The sequence below is a fragment of the Amblyomma americanum genome, chromosome 1, assembly GCF_052857255.1.
Source record: "Amblyomma americanum isolate KBUSLIRL-KWMA chromosome 1, ASM5285725v1, whole genome shotgun sequence".
NCBI classification, from domain to species: Eukaryota; Metazoa; Arthropoda; class Arachnida; order Ixodida; family Ixodidae; genus Amblyomma; species Amblyomma americanum.
In genome coordinates, this window is record NC_135497.1 from 533,686,583 (window position 1) to 533,713,771 (window position 27,189).

At 45.7% G+C, this 27,189-nt stretch overlaps 1 protein-coding gene across 3 annotated transcripts; it reads right to left on the reverse strand.

The window, feature by feature from the left end:
* Positions 1 to 1,005: 1,005 nt before the first annotated feature.
* On the reverse strand, positions 1,006 to 27,189 carry LOC144116280 (uncharacterized). 3 transcript variants are annotated; one of them, XM_077651008.1, is made up of 7 exons: positions 19,129 to 19,268; positions 16,699 to 16,800; positions 15,053 to 15,434; positions 10,877 to 11,301; positions 6,858 to 7,149; positions 3,020 to 3,087; positions 1,148 to 1,250 (listed from the first exon to the last, which is right to left on the reverse strand). In XM_077651008.1, exons 4-6 carry the CDS (start codon positions 11,186 to 11,188, stop codon positions 3,047 to 3,049), a joined length of 645 nt encoding a protein of 214 aa, XP_077507134.1. In that variant the 5' UTR covers positions 11,189 to 11,301; positions 15,053 to 15,434; positions 16,699 to 16,800; positions 19,129 to 19,268; the 3' UTR covers positions 1,148 to 1,250; positions 3,020 to 3,046. The 3 variants fall into 3 exon arrangements, with proteins under 3 accessions (XP_077507133.1, XP_077507134.1, XP_077507135.1); XM_077651007.1 differs by lacking the exon at positions 3,020 to 3,087 and having other exon boundaries at positions 1,006 to 1,250; XM_077651009.1 differs by lacking the exons at positions 1,148 to 1,250; positions 3,020 to 3,087; positions 6,858 to 7,149; positions 16,699 to 16,800 and adding an exon at positions 25,818 to 27,189 and having other exon boundaries at positions 11,122 to 11,301; positions 15,053 to 15,160; positions 19,129 to 19,420.

Genomic DNA, 27,189 nt, shown 5'->3' on the forward strand with positions numbered 1-27,189 from the left:
CTCCACATTACAGCTGTCTCTGTATAAATCGCACCTTCTGCACCAGACATGGGAAGCTGCATTTTTGGTCCACCGTACTAGAAGCACGTGCGCAGATTACAAAGGCTGTGAAAGCTGAAAGACGAGTGTTAAATCCTGCTAGGCCAAATCAAAATTTACAGTGCTTTGTTCAGAACTTGAAGACAGACTTTTCCCAGTAAAGTCCGGGCCTTTACCGTGCTTGGCTGGGGATTCATGGCCGTAGAACGCAACAGCCAACTGTGCCATGAGATGCAAAGGAACAGCGGGCACAATAGGATAACCAGGAAACTGCGGAGATTACCCTAGCGAAATAAAAGATGCAGGAAGGCAATAGCCTATCAGATTACTGACAGCTAATGGTGTGAGTGTACTGGTAGTGTAGGCTTTCTGGTATATTGGTCTTATAGTCCAAAGGGTGTATTGGTCTATTCCAATAGACCTATAAGGCCAGTATGCTGGCACACCAATAGGTGTCACTAATCTGATTAGCTATTGATTTCCTAATTATATTGTAGGTCTATGGTGCATGGGTCTCATTGTCTGCTGGTCCCGATTTCTGGAGGGTAAGGATAGCAATCTTCCTTGTGCCTCCAGAGCTCGGGAGTTCCAGGAATGGAGTTGTGCAGCAGTTGCAATTACTATATACAATTCAATACTCCATGAGAGTGGCAACACATATTGGAACATCACCAAAGCTTTGACTGCAAGCAGCTCTGGATTAGTAGTAAGTGGTTTATTACAAATAATGAAAAAGGAAGGAAAGAATTTTTGCTAGCCCCAGGCATCTGCCATCGATACGGAACCACCTGGGCTGGGGCAGCGGAAATAAAGGATAGCAGGCAGAATGGAGAAATGAAATGAAAGAGGTGAGGAGATAGATAAAAAGGATACGGGAGGAGGTACAATACACCAATAGGCCATTTATGCAATAATATATGTACATGATGATTGTGTGTTATGTTCATAATAAAGAGAAAAGCACACATGCACAACGCTACAGTTGTTGGATGTCTGGGGCTCGGAGCCGCACTCTGACGGAACCACGGTCACGACGACGCCTGCTCCGACCACTGCCACCACCAGGACAGGACTGCCAAAGAGTTAAGAGTGGGGTGATGGGAGGAAGGTTATGAGTGGGTTTATTGACATTTTTACAAGCGTTGTCCAACTCTGGATTGCAAGATTGTGAACTCTGGCCCAATGCTGTAGTCCTTCCAAACCTAAGGCACCTGAAAAATAAAAAGCACAATGCAGTTTGCAGAAAAAATAATCTAAAATGTAGGACACTGCATCACTTTTTCAAAAAATTGCTACTTCCCATTGTAGAGCAGTGACATGCGACTGATGCATGCATATAAATCTCCAACAGTAGGTCAACGTGCCACTGATCTTACCCGGTGATGGCACTGTATGTTTGGAAGGACTGTTCGAAAGCTCTGAAAGACAAATCGGGCTGTGGAACGCTCTAGAGCTGTCCACCCTGCTTTCGGTTCCAACGTGACTATGCATGCTTGGCATTGCACAATCTGCTATGCGAATGCGTGTCGATATACAGTGGACGACCGCTTTTTCGGACCCTCTAGGGACCGTGAAAACGACCGAAAAATCAGGGAGTCCGGAAAATCAAATTTCACCGAAAAAATCACGAACTTATTGCCATTACGCTGGAGGAAGAAGTCCGTTGTGTTGCACACATTCTAAAGCTCCTAATAACTAAATTTTGCCGCACGACACGTGCACAGACAACGGGCAGCGACTGCTTTCATGAGCTCGGCCTGGCTGTGCTGCCCTCGGCATGTCGCCGATGAACGCACGGGTTGGGACAAAGTCTAAATGGGAAAGCAAACATGCCGCTGCGGGAACTGCATTGTGCCCGCAATACGATGGGCCCAGAAACAAGAACTCAAAGATGGCAAAAGAATAAGAACCGAGAAACGGCCGAAGCAAGCGCTCCGCCGGCATTGGCCTCCATCATTCGGCCTAGGACTAGAGCCAAAATCTGCATCGTATTCGCCGATATGCACTCTGCGGTGGCTTGTGCATAATGAGGGGCGTAATCGAAACGCGTTATTTACGGTTTTACGAGAGGAGAGTCAGGGTTGCGGTGTGTTTTGCCACGGATACGCTGACCTCGCTTAAAAATGCAGCACCATTTCCTCCCGCGCTTGCCGTCTCTGTGAAGGTTTGTGCCTCAAACGCGCTTCGCTGCTACCGCTTTCCGTATTCAAACCGAAAGACTCGGCATAGATGAGTTCCACGAACTCTGAATGCTTTTCAAGTTCGTGCGGCGGAAGACGTTCAAGAACCGTACGAACTCGAAACCACCGGGGCGCAATGTGCCGACTAGCGCAAAATTTCAGTATCGCAAGAGGCCCCTTTAAGCTTGAAATTCGTTTTATTTGATCAAGTTTTCGATCTCTCCTGCAGTCTGAAGTAATGAGGTTCCACTGTACACATTACATGGTGGCGAGTGCAAACGAGGTCCATAAAATCGAGCAGTAAGTTGCGGTGCATCTGAAATTTTAGGCGCTCTTATACATTGGCTCTATGGGCCACGTCGCGGTGCCGCGAAGAAGTCCGAATAATCTAGCATGTCCGAAGAATCAGGCGTCCGAATTTTCGGTCGTCGAGTGTAGTCTCTTGACCCGACTGTTAAGCTTGGAACACATCTGTGCAAGCCGATTACACCGGCTATCGACCTCCGAGGCGGCGCGTGCTACCGGCGACCGCCAGGGGGAGATAGTCGCGTTGGAATTGAAAGTAGGGTGTTCAGAGCATCCCCTGAACCGCAACAGCTGGTGTAATTGTATAGAGCCTGGGCACTATAATAATAGTCTCACAGAGGTGTGTCCCAATCTTAAGGAGGGATGTGGGGCTAAAATACTGATTTTCGAAAAAAAAAAGCAGCGTTTAAGTTCGAGTTATTTTAGATTGCTTATTTAATGAATATTCTCACCAAGTTCAGTTGTTATCTGAGAAGTAGAAAAGAAGAAATTACTTCTTTTCACGACGTAGTGGTAGGCTGTCAAAGGGGTCTATGAATGCTCTTCTCGAGACGCGGCCGCACTGCAGGCAAAAAACCAAACGAGATGTGAATGCCCGCGTTAGAAAATTTGTTTTTCGCGCTTTTATCTTCTGTCGAGAATAAGCAAGGCTACTAACGAAAAAGTAAAAAAGAAAGGCATATGGCATATTTCTGGCCGCGGCAACTGCAGAGTGGCTGGCAAACCAAAACAGAAGCTTGGAATTGCGGAAATTAACACGTGACCACCTAACGCTGTTTTTGCACCATTCGGAGTCGCTCCCACTTTGGTTGTGTTCGATGCTTGCTATCTGTTCCCTTTTCTTCCTTCTATGGGTCTATTGCGAACAGTGGGTGGCCAGTGGTGTGACCGGAAGATGCCCCTACTGAAGGCTTCGATATGGAGAAGTTTGGGAAGCGAAAACTCACCACGAAATCGAGAGGCTTACACATCACTGGGCGACCACCAGCAAGTGAGCGTCTGCTTGTGCGTTCGCCAGGCACAAGCCTGCTGCCGGCGACCGAAGCAAATCCTTCAAGCTCCAATGATGGTTCATCACCCGAAGACCGAATTTGCATCACTAAGAACCGTGGAGACTACAGCAGCATTGGCTGTACTAGAACTTAATGAGGGTGCACATGGCATCAAGAGAGTGTTTGACAAGCTGGAACTAGAACATGGGCGAGTCCAGACGATGAAGCACGATGGAGCAACCCATCATATTTCACGAGCGAAGGAAAGGGCAATGGACAGCTCTAAAGCTGAAAAACAGAAAAGGCTTGAAGCATTTGCCACAGAGCAGCGTCCTGTTGAAGAGGAGGGCCCGACCTATGGATCAGGGCCCCCACTTCAATTTTCTTTACCGCAAAATAAAATTAGGTCAGATTAGAGCAGGGGTTGCACGCACCCGGTAAGAACTTGAAACAGCCAAAGCTCACTGCGTTTTTTGCACCTAAATAAAGTTTTGCTCCACTGAATACATTGTATTTTGACTTCCTCGCCGCTGCACAGCAGTTAAAGCTCGACTGTTTTAGATTTTCTCGAGTGGTCGCTTGTATCGAATTACCGCTTATAACAAATTTTTTCGCTGTCCTGCTGACTTCGTTTTGGTAAGGGATTACTGTATAATGGCAACAAAAAACTGAACTTTGTTTTTAGAGTGATAACATTTTTAAAATATATTATAAAAAACATGCGAAAGGTCTTATCCTGCACTATAAACCATCTAGAAGATATCTAATTAGAAAATATTAGAATATCTTCAATATTTTGGAAATGATAGTTTTCCTAAGCTGACACACCTGATTGCTTAATATGACAGCTATAACTTTTTTTCTGTTTGAGCTAAGAAGCTGATATTTTGAATATTGCCTGATGAGAAGATACATTCTTCCTAAAAATTTTATCAAAATCGGTGCAGTAATTCAGAAGTTGACTCTTCAGCCTAGCATCCCCCTAAAAAGCCATAGCAAGAGGTTATATGGACGTATATCCGTGAGGCGAGACGTGTTGCAGGGCGCCGCTACTGCGCAACACCAATGAGAAAACTGCCGAGCTGTAGCATCGCCAGCAAGAACGAAGCAAATCTCTGTACAAGTTAGCAGCTTGCTTGCCAGTGAAACGAGCGTCATTTGACTTTACTATGCAAAAAACAAAATGGGGTAGACAAGACGTATTTTAGTGGCATTAATGATGAAAAATTACTAATGAAATAGACTATCGAGTGCTCCGAGCGCGAATTACTTGACCCAACCTTCCGTTCCAAGCTTCCAGGACACGACTTGCCACTTAAGGAATACAGCGAGCAGCACAGTAGAAGGCAAAATTAAGGTTCGAAAGTTTAAACAACAATCCCAAGAAATCCTGCATACCATTTTAAAACTACCCACCGCACTCCATCATACTGTGCGATTGAAATTCCTTTGTCGCGCATGCGACAGCCATTGTCAACGCAACGCTTGATTCAAACACCCTTGTTCGCGCAGGCAACAGCATTTAGCAACGCAAAGCCACAGCACAAACTGAAAGAAACTAACCTCCAGCCTGCATTCATAACGAATTCGTGCACCCGGGGTTAAAGTCAGGGTGGTCTTGGGCCGGTCTCAGACCCCCTCCAATATTGACGAGGGGTTTGAGACCTCCCTTGCCTTCATTGTCTTTGGGTATTGTTCAGAAAAGTTAAGACTGTAATGTAGTGGTTTCATAAATATGCATATGGTAAAATTACCGACGCTTCGTTTCACTGTAAGATGTTTTACACAAGATACCATCGAGCATACTGGCAGAGCAAGAGGACCGCTTGTTTAAAGGGACGCAGAAAGGGATGTTTGAGCTTGGCTTTAAAATGCTTGCACTGTATAGAGTACAGGCCACCCAGCGTCCGTGCCACGTAAGAGACCACAAAAGCAAGCGGGAAATTAAGAATACATTTTTAAAAATTCCCTCTTTCGCACCTCGCGGCGACGCACAGTCCCGGGCTTTCATGTGAAAACCTGGCATACAACATCATGCCGTGCAAGCGATGTCAGCAGCAGGGGGTTACCATTGGTTCACAGCGCCTAATTCTTTCAGACGTCATGTGCTACCACGGCCGCTCCGTGCGCCGCAGCTGGCAGAGGTAGTGGAGCGGCCGGGTGCGTGGGGCTGGCAGGGGAGCGCCGCTGTTCTGGCGTGCGAGAGGAGAGGGAAAGGCACGGAGACGCGGAAGTTCAAACTTTATCTGCATTTAACTCGCCTTCCACAGAACGAATTAAAATAATTCTTGCTGAAGGAGGAAGCGTTACACAAAGGTGCCCCTGTGCTGTTAAAGATCCTCAGGTGGTGGAAATTATTGGAGCCCTATATTACGGCACATCTTTCCTCCTTTCTTATTTCACTCCCGCCTTTATCCCTTCCCTTACAGCACAATTCAGGTGTCCCCGACAGTGAGAAGAATACTGCGCCATTTCCTTTTCCCAAAAATCCAATTTTCAAATTCATTTTTTTCACTTTGGAGGATGAACATAGTGCATTTCAATAATTCCGGTCACATCTCTTTCAACTCTCTTCCGAGGTCTTGTGTGCGGAACCACTCCCTGTGGACACATTTTGCGGTCAGGGTTTGCGGGGAACTTCTGGTGACGGCTTTTAGTTCGCACGAGGCATGTAATGCTTTCCCACTCAATGAAAAAAAAAAAAAATTAGCTGCGGTTCAACTACTGCTAAACCTGGTTAGAGCGAAAGCTGTATTGAGCAAGAAGAGATGGCTTGGAGTCATAACATTGAGCGCGTTCCGCACACCAGATACTCAGTGCACCCATTCTGCCAGCCTAGCAGGTGGCAGTTAAATTAATGGTTGATCACAAAAGGTTCCTTAGCAAATGAACGCTGCACCCTACTGCTGCAGTGCGGCGTGTCTGCCACAATGCAGAAACCGAACGTGAAACAGCATAAGAGAAGAAGTTCAATTATAAAATATTTACTGGTTGTACGCAAATAGTGCAGAAGAACCTAGTTCGTATGTTTCCGGTTCAAACAACTGTCCAAACATTTGGGATTTCAGTGACTGTTGCCTTCCCTTGTTCTTGAAGTCATTTTCAAAACCAAAATACTAGTTTTGGATCACACATTTTTCCAGAGAATAAGTCTTCGCGTCACATTTAAAAAAAAAAAACTTATGACAAGGTTCTACTGAACCACATGGTGATCCGTGTTTCACAGTAAAGTCTTATTACATCAATATAGTAATAGCATCATGTAATATCAATATTACGAGAATAAAACATGGTACTAAAAATCTGGTGTCTGTAGTCCTCTCATTTCACACTGACATACCCAGATCTTGAGGGTCCTGCAGATGGCAGTCACAGTGGGGCAGTAGGTTCGGACTGCAGCATAGCAGAAGAGGGTGCCGTGGGTACAGCGCTGCGAGAGCCATCCAGCCACCCGCCACGCCAGGGAGTGGTCCCGGATGACCAGCTTGAGGATGAGGCCGCCCCAGAGTGAGGAACCATAAATGCAGCCAGCGTAGTGGGGCAGCTGCCGCAGCACTACCAGACTTCGCGTGATAGTCGTTCATCACCTCGCCCAGCAGCATGGCAGGTATCTTCTTTAGGTTGATCAGCACCTGGTGGGTTGTTTCAAATTAACAAAACTCCTCTGCATTTACCAACAGGAATTTAGATAAATTTTTTAAGCATCGAGAGCACTAAAGCACTTCCTGTTGCTTATTCGGCAAGAATTTTCACCGCAAATAATGCAGAGTGGTTGTCTTGTATGTAGTGTTGTTAGGCACTGTTAACGTCTGCGGTTCCAACGCTGTTTCCATGACATGATCCAACTACTTGCTCAGGACGTTGCCAATGGAGTTCCCACTCCTATCTTTTCTCAATCCATGGCTGGCAGCTTGGCAGTTAACTTGCTCACTTCCTACGTTTTCAGTCTTCAACTCAATTCCATCACAGACAGCATAAAACTCTTGGCACTTACAGGGCTAACCCTTAATACTTTACTAAAGAAAGCATCTACCCCCCTCCCCATTATAAGAGGTGCTATATTGTTCACTGACCATCCTGCTGCTTTTTTATACACCCTTCACATCTGTCACAAAATTCAGCGCATTTTCGAAAAAAAACAGGCGCTGCGCCTAAGCAATCGTGAACGCGTGCGGTAAAATAAAACAAAAACAGCGGGGAAGGACCCCCCGGGGAGTGCGTAGCTTTGAGTACTGCTGCAACTCGGCTCGCCAGTGGGGCACCAAAGTAAATATAAGACACGCACGGCATCGATTTTTCTCGAATGTCGAAGTTTTCGCTCGTGGACGGAAAGGGGGTAACCTTGACAGCGCCAAAGTGATACCTCTCCCCTTCGCTCCGGCACCGATGACTCAGCGTGCTGCAAATGACCTAGATTGTTCTAGAAGGTGGTCTCCGCGCTCGACCAATGGGGTCACGCGCCCGGCGCAAGTAGGAGGAGCTTGTGCAGTTGAAGCGGCGTGTGTGTGTGCGCCTGCCCTAGCGTGAAGAACAGACGCAGACTGCACCTATAAATGAGGGGCTTCAACCGCTGTCTGTTAGCCCGAGTCACCATTTAAGCTTCCGAGAAGCGCGCCCGCTCGACTCCCGGGAGAACACCACTCGACCAGCCAAGGACGGACCAGCGAGGCAACGTGCGCCAGTCTGCAGATCGGCCCCGTCCTCCTGAAGTCGTTGGACTGTCGCAGTGCCCGGTGAACAAATTGCGTTTTCATTATTTGTCTCTCTGTGTGTTAGTGCACTTTAGGTGCAGGTATTTTGTTAAATTGCCATCTCTCTCTATTGTGACTGCATGAGTTGCATTGTATTTGTGAATCTCTTTGTATGTGCTCGTACGAGTGATTGTAAATTCCTCTGTATTGTCTCTTATCTGTATACTGTTTTTTTTTGTGAACTTTTGGCTCCGAACTTTTGGCTCTGGCTTGCGTCCGGCGAAAGCGGGACACCAAACGACCAACCCTCGTCACTTGGTAGCTGGTCTCCGGCTGAGCTTGCCACGCTGAGTCGAAGGCATATCCTCTGTGACCGAGACCGCTACCCCCACACGCTCTTAGGGTGTCTGGGAGCGCACGCAGAAGTGCGCGAAGTGGTGACACCGTCATAACTTTGTCTACCAGTGTAATGTGCAATGAATGAGTTTTCTAGTGGTACACATTTATTATTTTATCATTACTCATTACTACTGCTGCAGTAAGCATTCATCCACTCAAGTCCCCATAGTAAATACAAATATTGATTAAGTGGAATGTTTTCCATGTTGCACAAAAAACTCCAATAGGCAGAATGTGTACGTCAGCAGTTGTTCCTCAAAAGGTTCCTGTGAATGTATCCAAGCAGGGCACACGAAAACTCAAAATTTAACAAAATGCCCTTAGCCAGTGGCATGCACGACCTGCAGGTCACACAGCAAACCATACCATGGACCAAGCGAGTCTGTGGTAGTCTGCCTCCATGTGCACCCCAAGCTGCACTTCCTCTACCAGCTTACCATAAAGTTACAACATTACAACAGAGTCCATTCTCTAGGCGACCGGGCAGGCCCAAAGATGAGGACATGTGGAAAGGAGCAAGAGCCTCCGACCTCTCTACCCCCTCAGGTTAGCAGCATTGTTTGAGCTGTCGCTCAGAAGGCAGTTTTGGCCACATTATCTATGGGATTACATGTTCATCTCTAGTGAATGTTATTCCTCGGAGTTTCGTGCTACAAAAAGGATATCACTGGTTTTGTTACAAGTAGAGCGCTCAGTTAGTGTTGTAAAATTTGTACTGCGAAGTAAAGATACAAGACTTAATTTGGAAATGCACGAATACACGACCAGCACAAAGGAAATTTTAGTACTTTCCTTTTTAATTTTCAAAACTTTTTTATCTTGGAATTTTTGTGTGTTCTTGGGCCTCTGTGTTAGGGAAGGTTAAGTGTACATCTTAATATACATCAGAACCTACTCAGCAAAAAATACAGAAACAAAGAGCTACCTTGCAACACTAGGCTCTGTGACTGATTCATGTGTTAGCAACAATCGCTTGCTAGCTACCGTATTTATACGATTTGAAGTCGACCCGCCTACATCTATTGCGTCCAAAAAAAAGAGGGCGTGCTCACAAGCGCATTCCGAATTTGTAGACTTGCGCCATCGTTCTATTACTCCCGTTGTCATCGATGCTGCGATCCCACAGCACGTCGTTCTAGCGTCGTCGTCCAGCGAAATCATCCTCTTCGCAAATGAACACGGCACGTCCCCATCCCGCGAATTCCCACACTTAGTAAAAAGCTGCACCACAAACATCGCGAGGAACTGCTGAGAAATTTTGCTTCGTTGCAGCCGACATCCGCATCACCCATTCCGAAAAGTCAAACTAGAGTCACCATAGAGTTCTTTGTTCTTTTGACGTAAAGAATGACAGACATCTAGAATGCTTACCAGGCCCAGAGCACAAATGATTGCCGAAGCACCACATTCAAGACTGGTAAAACCTCGGTACCAGTCAAGTGAAATGTGTCAAAAAGAGCCAAAGAAACCACGTGTGAGCGGTGCTGGCTCTCCGACCAGTTACCAACACTCCTTGGAAGCGTGGTCATTTCGAGTGGCGTGCCACCGCAATTGAAACAGCAGCCCTTCCAGCAACTATCGACACTTCCATGAGCACCAAGTGTGCAGTTAAAAGTAAAAAAAATGAAGAAAAAACATTCTTAACATGTGTGCAGAATGGCTGAATGCTACTGGACAGAGCCGTAGGTGAAATGTAAAATTGGAACCACGCTGTAGCATCCCTGATAAATCACTTCTGTCGCATTTCTTTATGCCATGCTTTGATTTTGACAGTAAATGACGTCCAATGTGCATTAAAAGCGGCATCTAGATTTGCATATTTGCGAACTCCTAGTTGGGTTCTTTATAATGTAGCAGATATAATGCAACACCAGCAGATCCGAGAGACTGTGGATAGGACAGAACCAGTTATTTGCTACTAATAAACAAAAGGAAATCTGAAAACATGTTCACAGAATGATATCTAATTGTGCCTAAGTGGGAGGTGATTTCAATTCTGACCGTTGTCCTTGTCTGCAATTAGATAACAGCTACACCTGATGAAAGCACGCATAGGAGACAAGCTTATTATCTGAATGTATACTTAGACTTGGACATGCTTGTTCTTCAGATATTTTGTGCATTCTGTCTCATGCAATAATGCACTGCATTCTGTGCTGAATGTGCTACTCTCCCCACAGCTAAGAACACAACCCATGCTCATGCATGTTTTCTCCAGTCCAAATGTAATAAAAGAAAAGAACAGACACACATGAACGTATCCACGTACCTTGAGGGTGTTGATGAATGGCACCTCCAACCGGTACTCTGCCACTCGCTGTGGGCAGGCATTGCAGAGGTTGAGGTCGACATGCAGCGACTGCTGCTCGTGCTGGAAGGCTGCATCGAGGTGGTCTCTCACCAACCACCTCAAAACAATCTGGTGCTCGACAAATGCCCCCAGTCCCAGCAGCGTGTCCAATGAGGCAGAGAGCAGGGCCGTGGGTACAGCGCTGCGAGAGCCATCCAACCACCCGCCACGCCAGGGAGTGGTCCCGGATGACCAGCTTGAGGATGAGGCCGCCCCAGAGCGAGGAACCATGAATGCAGCCAGTGCAGTGGGGCAGCTGCCGCAGCACTACCTGTCTTCGAGTGATAGTCGTTCATCACCTCACCCAGCAGCATGGCAGGCATCTTCTTTAGGTTGATCAGCACCTGGTGGGTTGGTTCAAATTAACAAAACTCCACTGCATTTACCAACAGGAATTTAGATAAATTTTTCAAGCCTCGAGAGTACTAAAGCACTTCCTGTTGCTTATTCGGAAAGAAATTTCACCGCGAATAATGCAGACTGGTTGTCTTGTATGTAGCGCTGTTAGGCACTGTTAATGTCTGCTGTTCCAATGCTGTTTCCATGACATGATCCAACTACTTGCTCAGGACGTTGCCAATGGAGTTCCCACTCCTCTTTTCTCAATCCATGGCTGGCAGCTTGGCAGTTAACTTGCTCCCTTCCTACGTTTTCAGTCTTCAACTCAATTCCATCACACACAGCATAAAACTCTTGGCACTTACAGGGCTAACCCCCAGTACTTTACCAAAGAAAGCAACTACCCCTCCCCACTATAAGAGGTGCTACATTGTTCACTGACCATCCTGCTGCTTTTTTATACACCCTTCCCATCTGTCACAATATTTGGCGCATTTTCGAAAAAAACGGGCGCTGCGCCTAAGTAATCGTGCCCGCGCGCGGTAAAATAAAGCAAAAACAGCGGGGAAGGACTCCCCGGGGAGTGCGTAGCTTTGAGTACTGCTGCAACTCAGCTCGCCGGCGGGGCGCCAAAGTAAACATAGACACGCGCGGCGTCGATTTTTCTCGAATGTCGAAGTTTTTGCTCGTTGACGGAAAGGGGTAACCATGACATGGCCGGCACCGATGACTTAGCATGCCGCGAATGACCTAGATTGTTCTAGAAGGTGGTTTCCGCGCTCAACCAATGGGGTCACGCGCCCGGTGCAAGGAGGAGTTTGTGCAGTTGAAGCGGCGTGTGTGCGCAGCTGCCCTGGCGCGAAGAACAGACGCGGACGGCGCCTATAAATGAGGGGCTTCAACCGCTGTCTGTTAGCCCGAGCCGCCGTTTAAGCTTCCGAGAAGCGCGTCCGCTCGACTCCCGGGAGAACACCACTCAACCAGCCAAGGACGGACCTGCGAGGCAACGTGCGCCAGTCTGCGGATCGGCCCCGCCGTGCTCCTGAAGTCGTTGGACTGACGCAGTGCCCGGTGAACAAATTGTGTTTTCATTACTTGTCTCTCTGTGTGTTAGTGCACTTTAGGTGCAGGTATTGTGTTAAATTGTAATCTCTCTCTATTGTGACTTTGCAAGAATTGCATTGTATTTGTGAATCTCTTTGTATGCGCTCGTACGAGTGATTGTAAATTCCTCTGTATTGACTCTTAGCTGTATACACTGTTTTTTTTGTGAACTTTTGGCTCTGGCTTTCGTGCGGCGAAAGCGGGACACCAAACGACCAGCCCTCGTCGCTTGGTAGCTGGTCTCCGGCTGAGCTTGCCACGCTGAGTCGAGGGCATATCCTCTGTGACCGAGACCGCTACCCCCACACGCTCCAAGGTTGTGTGGGAGCGCACGCAAAAGTGCGCGAAGTGGTGACACCATCATAAGTTTGGCTACCAGTGTAATGTGCAATGAATGAGTTTTCTAGTGGTACACGTCTATTATTTTATCGTTACTCATAACTACTGCTGCAGTAAGCATTCATCCACTCAAGTCCCCATAGTAACTACAAATGTTGATTAAGTGGAATATTTTCCATGATGCACAAAAAACTCCAATAGGCAGAATGTGTATGTCACCAGTTGTTCCTCAAAAGGTTCCTGTGAATTTATCCAAGCAGGGCACACGAAAACTCAAAATTTAACAAAATGCCCTTAGCCAGTGGCTTGCACGACCTGCAGGACACACAGCAAACCCTACCATGGACCAAGCAAGTCTGTGCTAGTCTGCCTCCATGTGCACCCCAAGTTGAACTTCCTCTACCAGCTTTCCAAAAAAATTACAAGAGTCCATTTTCAAGGCAACCGGGCAGGCCCAAAGATGGGGCATGTGGAAAGGAGCAAGAGCCTCCGACCTCTCTACCCCCTCAGGTTAGCAGCATTGTTTGAGCTGTCACTCAGAAGGCAGTTTTGGCCACATTATCTATGGGATTACATGTTCATCTCTACTGAATGTTATTCCTTGGAGTTTCGTGCTACGAAAAGGATATCACTGCTTTTGTTACAAGTAGAGCGCTCAGTTAGTGTTGTAAAATTTGTACTGCGAAGTAAAGATACAAGACCTAATTTGAAAATGCACGAATACACGACCAGCACAAAGGAAATTTCAGTACTTTCCTTGATATTTTTAAAACTTGTTTTATCTTGAAATTTTTCTGTGTTCTTGGGGTTCTGTGTTAGTGAAGGTTTAGTGTATATCTTAATTTAAATCACAACCTACTCTGCCAAAAAATACAGAAACGAAGAGCTACCTTGCAACACTAGGCTCTGTGACTGATTCATCTTTTAGCAACAATCGTTTGCTAACTATCGTATTTACACAATTTCAAGTCAACCCGCTTACACCTACTGCATCAGAAAAAAAAGGGTGTGCTCACAAGAGCATTCCGAAATTGTAGTGTTGCGCCATCGTTCTCACTATTGCTGCCGTTGTCATCGCTGCTGCGATCCCACAGCACGTCGTTCTAGCGACGTCGCCCATCGAAATCCCCCTCTTCGCAAGCGAACACGGCACGTCTCCATCCCGCGAAATCCCACACTTCGTAAATAGCTACACCACGACATTGCGAGGAACTGCTGAAAAATTTTGCTTCATTGCAGCCGACACCCGCATCACCCATTCCGAAAAGTAAAACTAGAGGCACCATAGAGCTGTTTGTTTTCTTGACGTAAAGAATGACCGCCATCTAGAATGCTTACCGGGCCCAGAGCACAAATGATCGCCGAAGCACCACATTCAAGACAGGTAAAACATCGGCACCAGTCACGTGAAATGTCTCAAACAGAGCCAAAGAAACCACGTGTTAGCGGTGCTGGCTCTCCGACCAGTTACCAACACTCCTCGGAAGCGTCGTTGTTTTGAGTGGCGTGCCACCGCAATTGAGACAGCAGCCCTTCCGTCAACTATCGACACTTCCATGAGTGCCAAGTGTGCAGTTAAATGTAAAAAAAGAAGAAAAAAATCATTCTTAACATGCGTGAAGAATGGCTGAATGATACTGGCCAGAGCCTTAGGTGAAATGTAAAATTAGAACCACACTATAGCATCCCTGATAAATCACTTCGTCACATTTATTTATGATGCCATGCTTTGGTTTTGATTTTAAGTAGAACCCCCCATCCCACTTCGAATTTTCAAACTACAAAAAAAGGGTAAATTTACAATCTTGTAAATACAGTAAATGACGTCCAATGTGCATTAAAAGCGGCATCTAGATTTGCATATTTGCGAACTGCTAGTTGGGTTCTTTATAATGTAGCAGATATAATGCAACACCAGCAGATCCGAGAGACTGTGGATAGGACAGAACCAGTTATTTGCTACTAATAAACAAAAGGAAATCTGAAACCATGTTCACAGAAGGATATGTAATTCTGCCTACGTGGGAGGTGATTTCAATTTTGATCGTTGTCCTTGTTTGAAATTAGATAACAGCTACACCTGATGAAAGCACGCATAGGAGACAAGTTTAGTATTTGAATGTATACTTAGACCTGGACTTGCTTGTTCTTCAGATATTTTGTGCATTCTGTCTCATGCAATAATGTACTGCATTCTGTGCTGAATGTGCTACTATCCCCACAGCTAAGAACACAACCTATGCTCATGCATGTTTTCTCCAGTCCGAATGTAATAAAAGAAAAGAACAGACACACATTAAAGTATCCACGTACCTTGAGGGTGTTGATGTATGGCACCACCAACCGGTACTCTGCCACTCGCTGTGGGCAGGCATTGCAGAGGTTGAGGTGGAGGTCGACATGCAGCGACCGCTGCACGTGCTGGAAGGTTGCATCGAGGTGGTCTTTCACCAACCACCTCAAAACAATCTGGTGCTCGACAAATGCCCCCAGTCCCAGCAGCGTGCCAAGCGAGACAGAGAGCAGGGCGATGTCTCTGTTGACAGGGCGGGTGGCCAGTGGATAGGCCTCAATGGGGCTGGGCATCAACCACTAGAAAAGCCCCCTTCCACAAGGCTCCATTTTTTAAGCCGAAAGCCTTTAATGGCTCATGGTCGGCCAGAAGTGCCGATCAGCAGGGACGTGTTCACCTCACCTGCCAATAAAATGATGCCATCAATACTAAACAAAAAGCATTAAACTTAATGAGCAAAAAAACAAAAAAATGAAAATGGTAACGAATGCAAAAAATAAACAAAATAAAAAACAAAAAATTCCGCACAGGAGTCGTGGAAAACAACCCGCGTTCTAGAAAGTTCCATGGTTTGGCATTCATGCGGGTAAGCAGACTTAAAAAAAATTAAGAAATCAAAAAATCAGAAGTATTTAAAACGAAATGGAAAGCAAGGACTGGGGGCAGGAATAAATTGCTCACACATCTGATGGTCATCGCTTGGGTCGCTGAAGAAAAAAAAAAGGATGAGGTGAAAAAATACAAGAGAACAAAGGGAAGCAAGGAATAGAGCCAGGTACAATCAGCAACGCAGAGAAAAAAAGGGAAAAGAAAACGAAAACAAAAACATAATGAATGCAAAAATATATAAAAATAGAAACTGATAAGTAAACAAAACAGAAAATACAATGGGTACAGGAGTCATGGAAAAAAACCCGCATTCTTGAAAGTTGCATGCTTTCGCATTCCTGCTGTAAGCAGACTTAAGTGCCCTCAATTTTTTCTCTACCTGCTTCACACCATGCGTGGCCCACCTGCACGGCAATTAAATAATAGAGCTGGTGCAACATGAACCCTCAGAGCCTGTGCAACATCACCCCGCTGAGCCTGTGCCAAATTTGAAAAAACTAAATATATCAATAAAGCTGCAAACCCCTGGGCTATCTGCAATTCTTCCCTTCGCCATCATGAGGTTATTTACTCCCAAGAACTATGCAATTAGGACAGGAACATAAGCACATATGGGCATGTTCAGTACAGGTCGGGTATTTAAATTGGGTTCCTCGGGAACACTGGGTTACCACTTTATTTTTTTACTAATCACACCATCATACATATAACCATATCAATTATAGAACACAAGTTGGAAGCTAGGGTGGAAGCCAAAGCACAGCATGCACAACATTCATTATGCTTGATGAACTGCATGCAGACACGCACAGTCCCTTAACGCATTTCCATTATTTTTACAATGAGCATGATTTACAAGCACACAGTCTTCGCATGCAAACAGCCCGTTGACTTTTTTTTTTTTTTTTGAAAATGCACTCCCAAGCATTTTCTCTTTTTGGGCGAGAAAGCTGTCCAACGGTAGCTTTTCATAGCATGCTGCAATGGAAGCAACCCTGATGCATTGACAGTCGTGAGGGATGGCAAGACATTGGCATAAATATGGAAAAGGGCTCACAGTTCCATTGACCAAGCTGCGTGGTAGAAGTTCTCCAGGGAGATGTAGTGACCAATAGATATTACAGCCGTACAAGGAGGGCACATTATGCGGTGCATATCACTGCAAGGGGAGCATTTTACGCATATTTTGGACTCCACGTAGGTCACCGTCGATTGACAATTGTAATAGATGTTGACAGTCGGCTCAATGTAAACACTGTCCAGTAACAACTGACAAGCACATGGGCCATCCTCCGAGAGACGTGCAGTGCTACCACAACTGCTTTCACTGTAAGACGTTTTATTCAAGATACCATCGAGCACACTGGCAGAGTGTGGGGACCGCTTGTTTAAAGGGCCGCAGAAAGGGTTGTTTGAGCTTGGCTATAAAATGCTTGCACTATGTAGAGTACAGGCCACCGAGCGTCAGTGCCACGAACGAGACCTAAAAGCGAGCAGGAAATTTACAATACATTTTTAAAAATTCCTGCTTTCGCACCTTGTGGAGATGTACGATGCCGGGCTTTCGTGCGAAAACCTGGCAAATGACGTAACACCATGGGAGTGACGTCAGAAGCCAGGGGTTACCATTGGTTCAAAGTGCCCAATTCTTTCTGACGTCACGCGCTACCGCGGCTGCTCAGCGCGCGCTGCAGCTGGCGGAGGTAGTGGAGCGGCCAGGTGCGTGGGGCTGGCGGAGGAGCGCCGCTGTTTTGGCGTGCGAGAGGAAGGGCCGCAGTGAAGGGCTCTGGAAATTTCGACCACCTGGTGGGATTCTTTAACGTGCACTGACATCGCACAGTACACGGGCCTCTAGAATTTCGCCTCCATCAAAATTCGACCACCGCGGCCGGGATCGAACCCGCGTCTTTCGAGCCAGCAGCCGAGCGCCATAACCACTCAGCTACCATGGCGGAAAATTCGTTTTTGAGGTAAGGAAATGGGGCAACTCTCACATCTCCATGTCTCCGTGGACAACTAAGGTCTCAGAAAGCATGCAACTCAATGTGCATATGTCATCGGTTCGAACCTCTGTTGCAAGCTAGCCTTCAACTTGACTAAAACATATAAGCTATAGGCAGAGAAATGCTAGGACACCACCAGGAACGGTACATGACGAACGGCTTGAAATTTTGGTGCGAATGCAGTCTAGAATGCTGCCACCACGTTGAGGTCAACCATGTGATGCCGTCGCTGGGATTTCAACTTCAACTGGGGTATGTGTTGCTGAAACCACCATCCTCGCTTCGGCGGATAAGCGGTGGCTCAGTGGATAGGGCGCTTGGCTACTGGTCTGGAGTACCTGGGTTCGAACTTGACAGCGGCGGCAGCGTTTTGGTGGAGCCGAAAAACAAAGGTGCCCCTGAGCTGTTAAAGATCCCGGGGTGGTCGAAATTATTGGAGCCCTCCACTACGGCACCTCTTTCCTTTCTCCTTTCCCCAAAAACCAATCGTTAATCTCAATTTTTTTCTTTAGGCCATGTTTCTTTCAATAATTCCTGTGACATCTCTTTACACTTTCTTCTGGGGTCTTGTGTGGGATACCACTTCCTGTGCGGTCACAGTTTGCGTGGATCTTCCGGTGACGGCTTTTCGTTCGCATGAGGCATATAATGCTTTTCCATTGAATGAAAAAAAATAAAAAATAGCTGCGGTTCAACTACTGCTAAACCTGGTTAGAGAGCGAAAGCTGTGGTGAATCTGGCAAATAGACGTGGCTTGGCGTGTTAACATTCGCGTTCTGCACACTGGATAGGCTGAGCACCCACTCTGCCAACCTAGCAGGTGGCGGTTAAATTAATGGTTGATCGCAAGAGGTTGGTCACCCAATGAATGCTGCAGCCTGTTGCTGCAGAGCGGTGTGCCTGCCACAATGTTGTAAGCGCTAAAGTGTGCAGTCCACATCTCTCTCTCACAACCGCGACGTACCTGAAAGTGTGACTGAGGCGTCCCCTGTTCCAGGGAGCCAGTTATGAGCTTTGCTTCCTCAAAATCATAGGAGCAACAATTATATCAGCGTTTTATGCCTCTAGTGACCTATACTGAACTTTGAACTTGCAGCCATCGTTCAACTGCAGAAACCGAACGTGGAACAGCATAAGAGAGGTTAAATTTTAAATTATTTACTAGTTATATGCAAATAGTGTGGAAGAACCTCGTTTGTATGTTTCCGGTTCAAACAACTGCCCAAACATTTGGGGTTTCAGTGACTGTTGCCTTCCCTTGTACTTGAAGTCATTTTCAAAACCAAAATACTAGTTTTGGATCACACATTTTTCCGGGGAATAAGTCTTCGCGTCGCATTTAAAAAAAAAACTTATGACAAGGTTCTACTGAACCACATGGTGATCCGTGTTTCAAAGTAAAGTCTTTCACATTATTACAACGAGAAGAAAACCTGGTACTAAAAATTTGGTGTCTGCAGTCCTCTCATTTCACACTGACATACCCAGATCTTGAGGATGCTGCAGATGGCAGTCACAGTGGAGCAGTAGGCTCGGACTGCAGCATAGCAGAAGAGGGTGCCATGGGTACAGCGCTGCGAGAGCCATCCAACCACACGTCATGCCAGGGAGTGGTCCCGGATGACCAGCTTGAGGATGAGGCCGCCAGAGAGCGAGGAACCATGAACGCAGCCAGTGTAGTAGGGCAGCTGCTGCAGCACTACCGGTCTTCGCGTGATAGTCGTTCATCACCTCGCCCATCAGCATGGCAGGTATCTTCTTCAGGTTGATCAGCACCTGGTGGGTTGTTTCAAATTAACAAACTCCTCTGCATTTACCAACAGGAATTTAGATAAATTTTTTAAGCATCGAGAGTACTAAAGCACTTCTTGTTGCTTATTCGGCAAGAATTTTCACCGCGAATAATGCAGAGTGGTTGTGTTGTACGAAGTGGTGTTAGGCACTGTTAATGTCTGCTGTTCCAATGCTGTTTCCATGACATGATCCAGCTTTGATTTAACTGCTTGCTCAGGGCGTCGCCAACAGAGTTCCCACTCCTATCTTTTTTCAATCCAAGACTGGCAGCTTGGCAGTTAACTTGCTCCCTTCCTACGTTTTCAGTCTTCAAGTCAATTCCATCACACAAAGCATAAAACTCTTGGCACTTACAGGGCTAACCCTTAACACTTTACTAAAGAAAGCATGTACCCCCTTTCCCATTAAAAGAGGTGCTATATGGTTCACTGACCATACTGCTGCTTTTTTATACCTTTCCCATCATAAGTTTGTCTTCCAGTGTAATGTGCAATGAATGAGTTTTCTGGTGGTACACATTCTATTATTTTATCGTTACTCATTACTACTGCTGCACTAAACATTCGTCCACTCAAGTCCCCATAGTAACTAGAAATGTTGATAAAGTGGAATGTTTTCCATGCTACACAAAAACTCCGATAGGTATAATGTGTATGTCACCAGTTGTTCCTCAAAAGATTCCTGTAAATGTCTCGAAGAAAGGGAAAAGAAAACAAAACATAATGAATGCAAAATATATAAAAATGAAAACATAAAAGCAAACAAAACAAAAAATACAATGGGTACACAAGAGTCGTGGAAAAAAACGCGTTCTAGAAAGTTCCATGCTTTCGCATGTCTGCACGCAAGCAGACTTAAGTGCCCTCAATCTTTTCTCTGCCTGCATCACCCCATGTGTGGCCCACCTGCGTGGCAATCAAATGACACAGCTGGTGCAACATTACCCCGCTGAGCCTGTGCCAAATTTGCCACAACTAAATGAATATAATACAGGTGCAAACCCCTGGGCCATCTGCAATTCTTCCCTTCGCCATCAAAAGGTTGTTTACTCCCAAGAACTATGTGATTATGCCAGGAACATAAGCACATATGGGCATGTTCAGTACAGGTCGTGTATTCAAATTGGGTTCCTCAGGAACACTGGGTTACCACTTTATTTTTTTACTAATCACACTATCATACATATAACCATATCAATTATAGAACACAGGTTGGAAGTTAAGGTGGAAGTCAAAGCACAGCATGCACAACATTCATTATGCTTGGCGAACTGCACGCAATCACGCACAGTCCCTTAACGCATTTCCATTATTTTTACAATGAGCATAGTATACAAGCACACACTCTTCTCATGCAAAAGCCCGCTAACTTTTTTTTTTTTGACAATACACTCCTAAGCATGCTCTCTTTTTGGGCAAGAAAACTGTCCAACGGTAGCTTTTCATGGTATGCTGCAATGGAAGCAACCCTGATGCATTGCCAGCCATGAGAATGGCAAGACACTGGCATAAATATGGAAAATGCCTCAGAGATCCATTGCCCAAGCTGCCTGGTAGAAGTTCTCCAGGGAGATGTGCTGACCGATAGGTTTTACAGTAATAACCATGCAAGGTGAGCATCACGCAGATTTCGTACTCTATGTTGGTCACCCTCGACCGACAAAAGTGATGGATGCTGATGGTTGGCTGAATGTAAAAGGTTTATGGTTTATGGGGGTTTAACGTCCCAAGGTGACTCAGGCTATGAGAGACACCGTAGTGAAGGGCTCCGGAAATTTCGACCACCTGGGGTTCTTTAATGTGCACTGACATCGCATAGCACACGAGCCTCTTGAATTTCGCCTCCATCGAAATTCGACCGCCGTGGCTGCAATCGAACCCGCGTCTTGCGGGCCAGCCAGCGTTGCGGCTGTGGCTCAATGTAAAACTGTCCGGTAACAGCTGGCAAGCATGTGGGCCATCCTCAAAGGGACGTGCAGTGGTACCACAACTCCTTTAAATTGGCCCAGGAGGAATAGAAGCCTGGCAGGGTTCTTTTTTTACAGCAACAGCTGTTAAGGCCCTATTGCTTGGTTACACGATACTGACGTCGGCGTAACATGGAGTTCGAAGTGGGAAAGGAATGCAGATGCCCATGGATTTGTCACAGCGTAATGCAGTGACGTCACATATGCAGTGCTGCCTCACATACATGCATGAGTGAGCATGCATGACAATGCATGATGCACTGTCACATGTGGATGCACAGCTGTGCATTTAGGCATGCCTATCCTACACCTCTGCCCCAAGTCCACACTCCAGTTATGCCACCCCAGCCAGAGTTACTAATCACTCTGACTACCAACAGCTATCGCACTGGCTCAGCTGTCACTGAAATTCTCATCTCCACAAGGATTAACGTGACGATTTTTTGTTTTAATGAATATAACCCACAACACACTCCATGTGAAAAATAAGCCCTGCGACCACTTTTGCACTTGTGCTACAGTTATAGTAGAACTTTTTGTGTTTTGAACTTGTATGTTGTTTCAAGGATGATTCTTGGCTATATTTTGTTCTCAACCTCCCACTGCGTTGCAACCAGCAATTGTGCTGCTACTGCTCTGTAATCTACTTCTGACTATCATATTGCAATTCTTTATTTCACAATATACCTCTTTGTTTCATAATTTACTGCTTGGTACTGCCCAAGCTGTGCTTGGTTCACTAATGTGCTTCTTTCTGCTCTTTTTGTGAGCATATTTTCAACTTTGGGTTGTAATCGTGCAGTGTGTTTTAATTCACATTCACCTCTTTATATTGTTTTACACCGAAAGCTGATGTACCTTTGGTTTAGCCATATCGCCCGTCATTCTACCATGGAATCTACAATGCTAGACATAAGACCTCAATTAGTTAATTAATTTAACTTGACTGCATTCAATCGAAGTTCAGTGAATTATATTGAATGTTTGCCACTGCCACGGTTGGCAGATGGAAAGGCGAAGAGAGGAAAATCTCGCACTCAACATTTAGGAGAGAAGGAGAAGGTAGAGAGAGACCGGTGGGACGTGACGGGCAGCTAGCCCAGAAGGAAGAGGCTGATGGGACGAGAGGAATGCACAACCACTGCACAACCGGAATGTGGTTCCATGGCAGAATGCAGAGAATACTCAGCATTTCTGGACAAAAGCATTTTCGACCAGGAAGCTAGCCCAGAAGGAAGAGGCTGATGGGACGAGAGGAATGCACAACCACTGCACAACCGGAATGTGGTTCCATGGCAGAATGCAGAGAATACTCAGCATTTCTGGACAAAAGCATTTTCGACCAGGAAGCTAGCCCAGAAGGAAGAGGCTGATGGGACGAGAGGAATGCACAACCACTGCACAACCGGAATGTGGTTCCATGGCAGAATGCAGAGAATACTCAGCATTTCTGGACAAAAGCATTTTCGACCAGGAAGCTAGCCCAGAAGGAAGAGGCTGATGGGACGAGAGGAATGCACAACCACTGCACAACCGGAATGTGGTTCCATGGCAGAATGCAGAGAATACTCAGCATTTCTGGACAAAAGCATTTTCGACCAGGAAGCTAGCCCAGAAGGAAGAGGCTGATGGGACGAGAGGAATGCACAACCACTGCACAACCGGAATGTGGTTCCATGGCAGAATGCAGAGAATACTCAGCATTTCTGGACAAAAGCATTTTCGACCAGGAAGCTAGCCCAGAAGGAAGAGGCTGATGGGACGAGAGGAATGCACAACCACTGCACAACCGGAATGTGGTTCCATGGCAGAATGCAGAGAATACTCAGCATTTCTGGACAAAAGCATTTTCGACCAGGAAGCTAGCCCAGAAGGAAGAGGCTGATGGGACGAGAGGAATGCACAACCACTGCACAACCGGAATGTGGTTCCATGGCAGAATGCAGAGAATACTCAGCATTTCTGGACAAAAGCATTTTCGACCAGGAAGCTAGCCCAGAAGGAAGAGGCTGATGGGATGAGAGGAATGCACAACCACTGCACAACCGGAATGTGGTTCCATGGCAGAATGCAGAGAATACTCAGCATTTCTGGACAAAAGCATTTTCGACCAGGAAACCATTTATGAACGGAATTTTTTCATATAATGTAAGATTTCAATAGAACACAACGTTGTAAGCGCTAAAGTGTGCAGTCCACATCTCTCTCTCACAACCGCGACGTACCTGAAAGTGTGACTGAGGCGTCCCCTGTTCCAGGGAGCCAGTTATGAGCTTTGCTTCCTCAAAATCATAGGAGCAACAATTATATCAGCGTTTTATGCCTCTAGTGACCTATACTGAACTTTGAACTTGCAGCCATCGTTCAACTGCAGAAACCGAACGTGGAACAGCATAAGAGAGGTTAAATTTTAAATTATTTACTAGTTATATGCAAATAGTGTGGAAGAACCTCGTTTGTATGTTTCCGGTTCAAACAACTGCCCAAACATTTGGGGTTTCAGTGACTGTTGCCTTCCCTTGTACTTGAAGTCATTTTCAAAACCAAAATACTAGTTTTGGATCACACATTTTTCCGGAGAATAAGTCTTCGCGTCGCATTTAAAAAAAAAACTTATGACAAGGTTCTACTGAACCACATGGTGATCCGTGTTTCAAAGTAAAGTCTTTCACATTATTACAACGAGAAGAAAACCTGGTACTAAAAATTTGGTGTCTGCAGTCCTCTCATTTCACACTGACATACCCAGATCTTGAGGATGCTGCAGATGGCAGTCACAGTGGAGCAGTAGGCTCGGACTGCAGCATAGCAGAAGAGGGTGCCATGGGTACAGCGCTGCGAGAGCCATCCAACCACACGTCATGCCAGGGAGTGGTCCCGGATGACCAGCTTGAGGATGAGGCCGCCAGAGAGCGAGGAACCATGAACGCAGCCAGTGTAGTAGGGCAGCTGCTGCAGCACTACCGGTCTTCGCGTGATAGTCGTTCATCACCTCACCCATCAGCATGGCAGGTATCTTCTTCAGGTTGATCAGCACCTGGTGGGTTGTTTCAAATTAACAAATTAGCCAGAGTTACTAATCACTCTGACTACCAACAGCTATCGCACTGGCTCAGCTGTCACTGAAATTCTCATCTCCACAAGGATTAACGTGACGATTTTTTGTTTTAATGAATATAACCCACAACACACTCCATGTGAAAAATAAGCCCTGCGACCACTTTTGCACTTGTGCTACAGTTATAGTAGAACTTTTTGTGTTTTGAACTTGTATGTTGTTTCAAGGATGATTCTTGGCTATATTTTGTTCTCAACCTCCCACTGCGTTGCAACCAGCAATTGTGCTGCTACTGCTCTGTAATCTACTTCTGACTATCATATTGCAATTCTTTATTTCACAATATACCTCTTTGTTTCATAATTTACTGCTTGGTACTGCCCAAGCTGTGCTTGGTTCACTAATGTGCTTCTTTCTGCTCTTTTTGTGAGCATATTTTCAACTTTGGGTTGTAATCGTGCAGTGTGTTTTAATTCACATTCACCTCTTTATATTGTTTTACACCGAAAGCTGATGTACCTTTGGTTTAGCCATATCGCCCGTCATTCTACCATGGAATCTACAATGCTAGACATAAGACCTCAATTAGTTAATTAATTTAACTTGACTGCATTCAATCGAAGTTCAGTGAATTATATTGAATGTTTGCCACTGCCACGGTTGGCAGATGGAAAGGCGAAGAGAGGAAAATCTCGCACTCAACATTTAGGAGAGAAGGAGAAGGTAGAGAGAGACCGGTGGGACGTGACGGGCAGCTAGCCCAGAAGGAAGAGGCTGATGGGACGAGAGGAATGCACAACCACTGCACAACCGGAATGTGGTTCCATGGCAGAATGCAGAGAATACTCAGCATTTCTGGACAAAAGCATTTTCGACCAGGAAACCATTTATGAACGGAATTTTTTCATATAATGTAAGATTTCAATAGAACAATCAACACACCTCCTGATCACCCGAGGGCAGTCTGATTTTTTGTTTCTATTAATGTTTTTTCCTATCATCAAAAGTATTCCCGGTTGGTTTTCTATGGGAGTCTTAACTGTTCGATGCGACCGGTGGAAACGCTTTATAAGATTTCGCTACATATCAAAAGAATGGGCTATTACCTTCAATATTAATGTAAAAGTATCTTAGAATATTTCACTTCTTCAGACTTTTCGTCTGAAATTGGTGGACATGTATATAGCCAAATCAAAGCTATAAGAGCTTTCACTGATTCACACTCTAAGCCGATGAGCCTAGCTCAACAAATTTTTCTACCCAAAGACCTAGTACAGAACTAGCAGTAAGTAATAAAATGAAAATAAAATCAGCCATGTGAAGTCCAACTCGGAACTAAGCCTCCACCTGCCCACCTGCTGGTACTTGTAGGACAGGTTGAACCACATAGTAGCCGGCCACTCAGTCGTGCAGTCCACCTGGTGCATGGCCTCTTCAGACTCTTGACGGGCTTCCGGTACACTTCACTGAGCACGAAGGGTGCGTCAAAGTCCAGTAGAGGCGCTTGCTTTGCAAAGAAGGCTCGGTGCTTTATTACGCTAGAAAAAGCAAGAAAAAAAGACATCAGCAGTACCGCGATCAGCTGTTTTCACAAGCAAACTTCAATGACATCAATACAGTTCTTAAGGTTGCGGATATCTCAGGCTGGGTGATGCCGTCATTCAGTGTCAAACAGTGACCACAGAGTCCATTTTCAGTATAGACACAATTCTGAACAGAGTGGCGGCAAGAAAGTGTTCCATTGTTAAACACAACTTTTATCAGGAACAAATGCTTCTATTGGTGGATAACGTATAATCGATTCTTTACAACGAACAAGAAATGAGAGAGGATGTCTCTAGAGTTCCTTTAAAAACTAAAACAATAATAAGAAACTTCGGATCCCAAGGCTAGTGTGTGATAGTAGAGGGCTCGCCACCACCGATATGAGCGCCAACCAGTTCTTTATTAAAGAGCGCCAATTTCTATATTCACGGCCGTTTTCGCATATTGTGTGAACTGAATTGCATTTGACACGACCAGGCATTAAACATGCCAACTAATGCTTAGCACCACAACAGCAGTGGAAACCTAACCAGACAAGCAAACGAGCGCTGGCACAGGAGACGTTACAAAGCGTGCACCACTGCAACAGCCCCGTGCAACCATAATCGCATACCATGAGTCTGACTTTCTCTTGTACTGTGCACAGCACATTATACACAATGGTACACTGTATGTGCGTTAATTTACTGTCAGTACCTCAAATATCTTAGGAGTGGGGTATTACATGAGGGATAAACAGCATTAAAACATGAGGATACCGCAAAACTTCTATTACCTAATGATAATGGCACCTCATTAAAGGGACTATGCAATGAATTAAAAGTCAAGTCTCTTGTAAATGTTTTCAGCGCTTAGAAATGATGCTAAGGATCATTCACACTAAGTACAAGTCTTCGGAGCTGAGCTGACAATTTATTATGAACTTTTAAAAACAGTGTTTCTCAAAATTCTCGTGCCGATTGGTGTTCTCGTAGTGACGGATTTTGCAACTAAAATCGTGAAAATAGAATCACTATTTCCGTGACGTCGGCAGGCCCCCACACGCTCTGATTCGCTGGAGCCACGGCAGCCACTACGTCACGAGCACACTTCCGGTAGCCGTTAAAGTCGTCTGACCGTGCCGCCGCGCAAGCTCCTCGGGCAAGTGCAAGCCAGGTCACTGCGTTCGCGCATATGGTTTCA

Coding starts and splice junctions, on each gene's coding strand:
- LOC144116280 (XM_077651007.1), bottom strand. CDS start 11,188: ATGGTTCCTCGCTCTGGGGCGGCCTCATCCTCAAGCTGGTCATCCGGG. Junction 7,150..10,876: donor CATTCATCAACACCCTCAAG/GTACGTGGATAC, acceptor ACAACCCACCAG/GTGCTGATCAACCTAAAGAA. Junction 1,251..6,857: donor GCAGGACCCTCAAGATCTGG/GTATGTCAGTGT, acceptor TTTATTTTTCAG/GTGCCTTAGGTTTGGAAGGA.